Below are 10,147 nucleotides of genomic sequence, written 5' to 3' on the forward strand. Positions count from 1 at the left end.
CTGCTGCGGCCTCCGCCAGGGGGACCCGGTATCCCCAATGCTATTCATTTTGTGCATGGAACCGTTGCACCGGCTGTTCCTCAAGGCCACGACAGTTGGCATCCTCACCTCCCTGGCACGTCGTGGACTGCGGCAGCGACTTTCCATGTTTGCGGATGATGTGACCATCTTCATCAGGCCGGAGCGGAGGGACTTGGCAACCTGTGATTTGATCCTGCGCACCTTCAGTCAGGTCTCCGGTCTGCTTGTCAACATGGCAAAAAGCGCAGCACTTCCCATCCGATGCTCCGAGGAGCAGTTGACTCTTGTGTGCGACACGCTTGGATGCCCTGCCGCTGCCTTCCCATGCAAGTACTTCGGCCTCCCGCTCTCTCTCAGGAGGCTCACGGCGGCGCAACTGCAAGGGCTTGTGGATCAGTTGGCCATGCGCCTGCCACACTGGAAGGCGGCGACCCTCCCCAAGAGCAGCCGTGCATTACTGGTACAATCGGTACTTTGTGCCATACCGATCCATTCCATGCTGGCTCTTGGCTTGCCACCGAAGACCATCGCTGCGATGGTAAAGATTTGCCGAGGATTCTTGTGGGCCGGCAAGGCGGATGCAGGCGGAGGCGCCTGTGTGGTGGCCTGGAACCGGGTTTGCACGCCCAAGTGGTCCGGTGGACTTGGCATCCCTAACTTGGCTTGGACGAATGTGGCGCTACAAACCAGGTGGTTATGGTTACAGAGAGTGGATCGCGACAGGCCGTGGGCGGAGTTCTCTTTTTCAGTGCCAAAGGAGGCCAAGCAGCTTTTTCAGGCAGCAGCAAGAGCGACTGTTGGGAACGGGCGCGACGCGCTTTTTTGGGAGGATCGTTGGCTCGACGGCTATCGGATTCAAGACCTCGCACCGCGCGCATATGGATCAATCCCGGCAAGGATCAGAGGGACACGGACAGTATTTGAGGCCGTCGCGCACGGCCGGTGGGCCACGGACATAGGGCCTATTGGTGACATGGCCGGAATCGAGGAGTATATGAACATCTGGCACAGGATTGGGGCGGTGCAGCTCCGGGAGGAAATTGTGGATTCCATCTCCTGGTCATGGGAAAGGAGTGGCGAGTTCTCGGCCCGGTCGGCATACGCGGCAAGATTTGCCGGACGGCAGGTGTCCCCCACGGCGGCTTTCACTTGGCGTTCGAAGACTCCACTCCGATGCCGTTTCTTTGCATGGTTAGCAATCATGAACAGGTGCTGGACGTCGGACAGATTGGCGAGGCGAGGGATACCACACCAGGACGCCTGCCCATTTTGTGATCAGCACGACGAGACGATCGGGCACCTACTCGTGGAGTGTGTGTGCTGGCACGGGAGGTTTGGTCCCGCATCTTCACGGCCTTGCGCATGCCAGCTGGTGCGCCGCAGGCAGGAGAGACACTGCAGGACTGGTGCACAAGGCACGGCTCGCTTGGGCGTAACGCGAAAACGATCCGCACCGTATGTCTGCTCACCCTGTGGGATTTATGGAAGCACAGAAACGTCATAGTGTTCGACGGGGCGAATGTAAGTGTTACACGCCTTATGGAGCGAATAGGAAGCGAGAGTAGAGCTTGGATGCAGGCGGGCATATTGAGAGGGGGCCTTGCAGCGGCCTTCATAGTGGCACCGGAGTGGGCACATGGCGAGTAGTCGGTTTAGTGCTTAGGCGGATGGCGACGAAACGCCGGTGATTATATAATGTAACCGTAGAGGGCTTTTCCCCATTTCTTCTTTAATATATGATACGCACACTCGTGCGTATTCGAGAAAAAAAATAGACGTTCGAGATCATGTGTATCCATGGACACCATATTCAGGCTGAGTTTATTCAGGTTTGTGATACCACGGAAACTAGCAGGCAGATTTACACAGACATAAGCAAGATCAAGAGACTTGACGCAAGAGCCATTCGGACCGCTGAGTTTACGCAGTGGGACAACATATTTGCCACCTGCAAAGCCGTCTCCCCGGAGATCAAGACCAATGTGTTTGGCCATCGACGCGGTGGAAAAGTCAATCCATCTATCAATGTGATTCTTATGATATATGCCGAGGCCATATTTGACAACAAACTTATTCACTGTACTAGCAGTTATCATAGTGGAAGTAGAGCACGACGCGCGCAACACATTGTCTACTCTGGTGATGAATTCACTGTTCATTGATTCCAGGAATTCAGCAGCCATGGATTCGGGGTCGGTAATCGTGGTTGTATTGCTGCCAAATAGGGTCTCTTCAGTGAACACCAGGTCCGGAGGGCATATCCGTAGCCGCCTCCACTCGCGAGAAAGTAGGCTCATCCTCACGGCTTGCTTGAGTGATAGCCGTGACAATATGTCGCGCAGAACGTCCTGTACGCATGCAAGAGAATTCATTCATTCATCCGAGTAGAGGCAGGCGGTCGGTCAATATATAGTCAAAGTTCTTGTTACAGTTGAGCAGAGTAAACAAAAAATCGGTATGAATCTCAAGAATGGCGATCCTTACATGGGGTAGAAGGTGAAGCTCCACTGCCACCTTCGATCTCATCATCCTATTGGAAGCATCGCTCTTATTGACTCTTACGGTTACAGAGCGTTGTTGGTTGTTTGCCTTGTCCATCAGAATAGACTGAATCGACAGATGTGTATATATCTGCGTGTCACCAAAGAAGTAGCACCTGATCATGGAGGAGCAACGCAATGCATCTGCACTTAGTAAGTAGGAACGACATGTATATTGTTTCAGAAATCAGTGTTGAATCCCCTACCGAAGTACAGATAGATTTGTTACATGGATCTCGCCGGAGCCGGAGGTGCTGGCCGCGCCGGAAGGGAGCGCGTAGATACGTCGGGGTAACCGCACGAACGGGGTTGTCGGCAGGACGCGCCGTAACCCTGGCCTGTTGCGGCGGCAACCGTAGCCCGCCGGCGCCCTAACCCTGGCTCTCGGAGGAGCAGTTGTCGTGGTCGGTTCGGATCTTGGCCGATCGGGCCGGGAGAAAGGACGAGATATCTGTTGGGAAACCGGGGCCACCAGGGGTGGCCGCGGCCTCGTGCGTATCGCACGGGCTAGCCCCTCCCGTTTCCATATCCCTGGACCCTTTTCCCCCTATATAAAGCAACGAGGAGCCATTATTGTAATCCCTGATCATTGATTAATAAAGCTGGTCTCCTCAATATCTCTCTGTCTCATTTACTTTCGCGTGTTCGACTACTTCGACTACTTCGTTTACGACGCTCGCCCTCGCTCCGCAACCTCGGACCGGATTCGCCGGCGGAGTTGCGGAACACGTTATCAGCACGCTTCGCTCCATCAACTCTCCGTCAAGCCTGCATCAAGCCTGCATCACGCAGGCTTTCGTCGATCCCGTGGAGGTATAAGATCCGATCCCCACTTTTGCAAAAATGGATTCCTCTCGTTACTACGATTCCGTTTTTGCGATTAGATTATTTTTCGGATAAATCTACCTATGGTGTGGATTTCTCTCCCAAAAACCGAGCGGACGAATACGTCGCCGACCAATGTCGATGTTTTTGGATCACGAGAGACTTGTTGACTACACTATACGGGAGTCGGTACAGATCGTGATCCAGATGATCACGGTACCGCCGCAACGCACTCGCTGTGCCACGCGCCGTCGATGTTCCCGATGAACACGACGATGTTTTTGAGATCCTGACGCCGACGTCCAGATGACGCCGTCCAAAGCAGCTGGCCGTACCCGTGCCCGATGCACGCTCGAGGCCGCCGCGTGCCCTGCTGGCCCCGGCTCCGCTAGTCGCCGCCCGGCTACTGGCCGACGCCGCGTACGCGCGAGGTCGCCACGCTCGGCGGGCTGGCTGGCTTGGCATTTGACGCCGCCGCCGCGCCATGGCCGCGCCCTGGCCGCGCGCCCCACTGGCCGCGCCACGCCGCCCCGCCCCGTCGACCGCACCGTGCGCGCCGCTGTTGGGGATCGTAGCAGAATTTTAAAAATTCCTACGCATCACCAAAATCCATCTATGGAGTATACTAGCAACGAGGGGAAAGGAGTGCATCTACATACCCTTGTAGATCGCGAGCGGAAGCGTTCCAATGAACGGGGTTGATGGAGTCGTACTCGCCGTGATCCAAATCACCGATGACCGAGTGCCGAACGGACGGCACCTCCGCGTTCAACACACGTACGGAGCAGCGACGTCTCCTCCTTCTTGATCCAGCAAGGGGGAAGGAGAGGTTGATGGAGATCCAGCAGCACGACGGTGTGGTGGTGGAAGTAGCGGGGTCTCGGCAGGGCTTCGCGAAGCTTCTGCGAGAGGGAGAGGTGTTGCAGGGGGAGAGGGAGGCGCCAGGGGCTGTGGTGCTGCTGCCCTCCCTCCCCCCCACTATTTATAGGACCCCTGGAGGGGGGGCGCCAGCCCTGGAACCCATCTACATGGGGGGGCGGCCAAGGGGAAGGGGGGTGGCTTCCCCCCAAGCCAAGTGGGGCGCCCCCCACCCCTAGGGTTTCCAACCCTAGGCGCAGGGGGAGGCCCAAAGGGGGGCGCCCCAGCCCACTAAGGGCTGGTTCCCTTCCCACTTCAGCCCATGGGGCCCTCCGGGATAGGTGGCCCCACTCGGTGGACCCCCGGGACCCTTCCGGTGGTCCCGGTACAATACCGATAACCCCCGAAACATTCCCGGCGGCCGAAACTGGATTTCCTATATATAATTCTTCACCTCCGGACCATTCCGGAACTCCTCGTGACGTCCGGGGTCTCATCCGGGACTCCGAACAACTTTAGGGTTTCCGCATACTAATATCTCTACAACCCTAGCGTCACCGAACCTTAAGTGTGTAGACCCTACGGGTTCGGGAGACATGCAGACATGACCGAGACGCCTCTCCGGTCAATAAACAACAGCGGGATCTGCATACCCATGTTGGCTCCTACATGTTCCACGATGATATCATCGTATGAACCACGATGTCGAGCATTCAATCAATCCCGTATACAATTCCCTTTGTTAATCGGTACGTTACTTGCCCGAGATTCGATCGTCGGTATCCCAATACCTTGTTCAATCTCGTTACCGGCAAGTCACTTTACTCGTACCGTAATGCATGATCCCGTGGCTAAGTCCTTAGTCACATTGAGCTCATTATGATGATGCATTACCGAGTGGGCCCAGAGATACCTCTCCGTCATACGGAGTGACAAATCCCAGTCTCGATCTGTGTCAACCCAATAGACACTTTCAGAGATACCCGTAGTGTACCTTTATAGTCACCCAGTTACGTTGTGACGTTGGGTACACCCAAAGGACTCCTACGGCATCCGGGAGTTACACGATCTCATGGTCTAAGGAAAAGATACTTGACATTGGAAAAGCTATAGCAAACGAAACTACACGATCTTTTATGCTATGCTTAGGATTGGGTCTTGTCCATCACATCATTCTCCTAATGATGTGATCCCATTATCAATGACATCCAATGTCCATAGTCAGGATACCATGACTATCTGTTGATCAACGAGCTAGTCAACTAGAGGCTTACTAGGGACACGTTGTGGTCTATGTATTCACACATGTATTACGATTTCCGGATAACACAATTATAGCATGAACAATAGACAATTATCATGAACAAAGAAATATAATAATAACCATTTATTATTGCCTCTAGGGCATATTTCTAACAGTCTCCCACTTGCACTAGAGTCAATAATCTAGTTACATTGTGATGAATCGAACACCCATAGCGTCCTGGTGTTGATCATGTTTTGCTCTAGGGAGAGGTTTAGTCAACGGATCTGCTACATTCAGGTCCGTATGTACTTTACAAATATCTATGTCTCCATTTTGAACACTTTCACGAATGGAGTTGAAGCGACGCTTGATATGCCTGGTCTTCCTGTGAAACCTGGGCTCCTTGGCAAGGGCAATAGCTCAGTGTTGTCACAGAAGAGAGTCATCGGGCCCGACGCATTGGGAATCACCCCTAGGTCGGTAATGAACTCCTTCATCCAGACTGCTTCTTGCGCTGCCTCTGAGGCTGTCATGTACTCCGCTTCACATGTAGATCCCGCCACGACGCTTTGCTTGCAACTGCACCAGCTTACTGCTCCTCCATTCAAAACATACACGTATCCGGTTTGTGACTTCGAGTCATCCAGATCTGTGTCGAAGCTAGCGTCGACGTAAGCCTTTACGACGAGCTCTTCGTCACCTCCATAAACGAGAAACATATCCTTAGTCCTCTTCAGGTACTTCAGGATATTCTTGACCGCTGTCCAGTGTTCCATGCCGGGATTACTTTGGTACCTTCCTACCAAACTTACGGCAAGGTTTACATCAGGTCTGGTACACAGCATGGCATACATAATAGACCCTATGGCCGAGGCATAGGGGATGACACTCATCTTTTCTCTATCTTCCGCCGTGGTCGGGCATTGAGCCGTGCTCAATTGCACACCTTGCAATACAGGCAAGAACCCCTTCTTGGACTGATCCATATTGAACTTCTTCAATATCTTGTCAAGGTACGTACCCTGTGAAAGACCAATGAGGCGTCTTGATCTATCTCTATAGATCTTGATGCCTAATATATAAGCAGCTTCTCCAAGGTCCTTCATTGAAAAACACTTATTCAAATAGGCCTTTATACTTTCCAAGAATTCTATATCATTTCCCATCAATAGTATGTCATCCACATATAATATGAGAAATGCTACATAGCTCCCACTCACTTTCTTGTAAACACAGGCTTCTCCATAAGTCTGTGTAAACCCAAACGCTTTGATCATCTCATCAAAACGAATGTTCCAACTCCGAGATGCTTTCTCCGGGCTGGTGCAAGCATCTTGGAGTTGGAACATTCGTTTTGATGAGATGATCAAAGCGTTTGGGTTTACACAGACTTATGGAGAAGCCTGTGTTTACAAGAAAGTGAGTGGGAGCTCTATAGCATTTCGCTTATTATATGTGGATGACATACTATTGATGGGAAATGATATAGAATTCTTGGAAAGTACAAAGGCCTATTTGAATAAGTGTTTTTCAATGAAGGACCTTGGAGAAGCTGCTTATATATTAGGCATCAAGATCTATAGAGATAGATCAAGACGCCTCATTGGTCTTTCACAGAGTACGTACCTTGACAAGATATTGAAGAAGTTCAATATGGATCAGTCCAAGAAGGGTTTCTTGCCTGTATTTCAAGGTGTGCAATTGAGCACGGCTCAATGCCCGACCACGGCGGAAGATAGAGAAAAGATGAGTGTCATCCCCTATGCCTCGGCCATAGGGTCTATTATGTATGCCATGCTGTGTACCAGACCTGATGTAAACCTTGCCGTAAGTTTGGTAGGAAGGTACCAAAGTAATCCCGCCATGGAACACTGGACAGCGGTCAAGAATATCCTGAAGTACCTGAAGAGGACTAAGGATATGTTTCTCGTTTATGGAGGTGACGAAGAGCTCGTCGTAAAGGGTTACGTCGATGCTAGCTTCGACACAGATCTGGATGACTCGAAGTCACAAACCGGATACGTGTATATTTTGAATGGAGGGGCAGTAAGCTGGTGCAGTTGCAAGCAAAGCGTCGTGGCGGGATCTACATGTGAAGCGGAGTACATGGCAGCCTCAGAGGCAGCGCAAGAAGCAATCTGGATGAAGGAGTTCATTACCGACCTAGGGGTGATTCCCAATGCGTCGGGCCCGATGACTCTCTTCTGTGACAACACTGGAGCTATTGCCCTTGCCAAGGAGCCCAGGTTTCATAGGAAGACCAGGCATATCAAGCGTCGCTTCAACTCCATTCGTGAAAGTGTTCAAAATGGAGACATAGATATTTGTAAAGTACATACGGACCTGAATGTAGCAGATCCGTTGACTAAACCTCTCCCTAGAGCAAAACATGATCAACACCAGAATTCTATGGGTGTTCTATTCATCACAATGTAACTAGATTATTGACTCTAGTGCAAGTGGGAGACTGTTGGAAATATGCCCTAGAGGCAATAATAAAATGGTTATTATTATATTTCTTTGTTCATGATAATTGTCTATTGTTCATGCTATAATTGTGTTATTCGGAAATCGTAATACATGTGTGAATACATAGACCACAACGTGTCCCTAGTGAGCCTCTAGTTGACTAGCTCATTGATCAACAGATAGTCATGGTTTCCTGACTATGGACATTGGATGTCATTGATAACAGGATCACATCATTAGGAGAATGATGTGATGGACAAGACCCAATCCTAAGCATAGCACAAAGATCGTGTAGTTCGTTTGCTAGAGCTTTTTCAATGTCAAGTATCATTTCCTTAGACCATGAGATCGTGCAACTCCCGGATACCGTAGGAGTGCTTTGGGTGTGCCAAACGTCACAACGTAACTGGGTGACTATAAAGGTGCACTACGGGTATCTCCGAAAGTATCTGTTGAGTTGGCACGGATCGAGACTGGGATTTGTCACACCGTATAACGGAGAGGTATCTCTGGGCCCACTCGGTAATGCATCATCATAATGAGCTCAATGTGACTAAGGAGTTAGCCACGGGATCATGCATTACGGTACGAGTAAAGTGACTTGCCGGTAACGAGATTGAACAAGGTATTGGGATACCGACGATCGAATCTCGGGCAAGTAACATACCGATTGACAAAGGGAATTGTATACGGGATTGATTGAATCCTCGACATCGTGGTTCATCCGATGATATCATCGTGGAACATGTGGGAGGCAACATGGGTATCCAGATCCCGCTGTTGGTTATTGACCGGAGAGGCTTCTCGGTCATGTCTGCATGTCTCCCGAACCCGTAGGGTCTACACACTTAAGGTTCGGTGACGCTAGGGTTGTAGAGATATTAGTATGCGGAAACCCGAAAGTTGTTCGGAGTCCCGGATGAGATCTCGGATGTCACGAGGAGTTCTGGAATGGTTCGGAGGTGAAGAATTATATATAGGAAGTCCAGTTTCGGCCATCGGGAAAGTTTCGGGGGTTATCGGTATTGTACCGGGACCACCGGAAGGGTCCCGGGGGTCCACCGGGTGGGGCCACCTGTCCCGGAGGGACCCATGGGCTGAAGTGGGAAGGGAACCAGCCCTTCGTGGGCTGGGGCGCCCCCCCTTGGGCCTCCCCCTGCGCCTAGGGTTGGAAACCCTAGGGGTGGGGGGCGCCCCACTTGCCTTGGGGGGCAAGCCACCCCCTTGGCCGCCGCCCCCCCTCAGATGGGATCTCCAGGGTGGCCGGCGCCCCCCCCCCGGACCCCTATAAATAGTGGGGGGGAGGGAGGGCAGCAGCACCACAGCCCCTGGCGCCTCCCTCCCCCCTGCAACACCTCTCCTCCCCGTTTGCGCTTGGCGAAGCCCTGCCGGGATCCCCGCTACTTTCACCACCACGCCGTCGTGCTGCTGGATCTCCATCAACCTCTCCTTCCCCCTTGCTGGATCAAGAAGGAGGAGACGTCGCAGCTCCGTACGTGTGTTGAACGCGGAGGTGCCGTCCGTTCGGCACTCGGTCATCGGTGATTTAAATTACGGCGAGTACGACTCCATCAACCCCGTTCACTTGAACGCTTCCGCTCGCGATCTACAAGGGTATGTAGATGCACTCCTTTCCCCTCGTTGCTAGTATACTCCATAGATGGATATTGGTGATGCGTAGGAAATTTTAAAATTCTGCTACGATCCCCAACATATAAGTCCCTGGAATTGTCTGTTTTCGCTGAAAATGCGTATTTGGGCTTAAAAATGCCTCGGGAATTCAATTTTTGGGCTAGTTTTCACATACTAGATGCGCTTAACATGCTATCTTTTGTAACATGATATTATTGTATGATTATACTGCCGTAGATTAATTGTTTAGCACTCTTAATCATTTAGTAAGTCATATAATAACATGTTTTAAATATTGGAACGTCTTTTTATTGAATAAGTTTATCAACATCGCTTTGTGCAAAAGATTACCTGCTGTAATCTCATGATTTTTGCATAAATCGCAGATGGCCGGAATTGTCAACAAGGAGTTTCCCGAGTTGGCCCAGACAGGGCTGAACTATCTGTCATGGCCCTCGGACTGCGAGATCTTTCTTCAGGGCAAAACCCTCCTGAGGGCGATCGGTAAGGGGTCCCAGCTGGCCGTCACTGATCCCAAGTTCGAAACTGAGAATGC

At 51.4% G+C, this 10,147-nt stretch overlaps 1 protein-coding gene across 1 annotated transcript; it reads right to left on the reverse strand.

Moving 5' to 3' along the window:
- Positions 1 to 1,486: 1,486 nt before the first annotated feature.
- LOC123056166 (F-box/FBD/LRR-repeat protein At1g13570-like) lies at positions 1,487 to 3,068 on the reverse strand. Its single transcript, XM_044479870.1, has 4 exons — positions 2,768 to 3,068; positions 2,506 to 2,677; positions 1,799 to 2,369; positions 1,487 to 1,491 (listed from the first exon to the last, which is right to left on the reverse strand). Exons 2-4 carry the CDS (start codon positions 2,617 to 2,619, stop codon positions 1,487 to 1,489), a joined length of 690 nt encoding a protein of 229 aa, XP_044335805.1. The 5' UTR covers positions 2,620 to 2,677; positions 2,768 to 3,068.
- Between the last annotated feature and the right edge of the window lie 7,079 nt (positions 3,069 to 10,147).

The sequence above is a fragment of the Triticum aestivum genome, chromosome 2D (assembly GCF_018294505.1).
Source record: "Triticum aestivum cultivar Chinese Spring chromosome 2D, IWGSC CS RefSeq v2.1, whole genome shotgun sequence".
Lineage (NCBI taxonomy): Eukaryota > Viridiplantae > Streptophyta > Magnoliopsida > Poales > Poaceae > Triticum > Triticum aestivum.

Bases quoted from the DNA above. Each gene is read 5' to 3' on its own strand.
- LOC123056166 (XM_044479870.1), bottom strand. From the start codon at position 2,619: ATGGACAAGGCAAACAACCAACAACGCTCTGTAACCGTAAGAGTCAAT. The intron at 2,370-2,505 runs GTAAGGATCGCC...GCATGCGTACAG, and splicing joins AGCTTCACCTTCTACCCCAT to GACGTTCTGCGCGACATATT.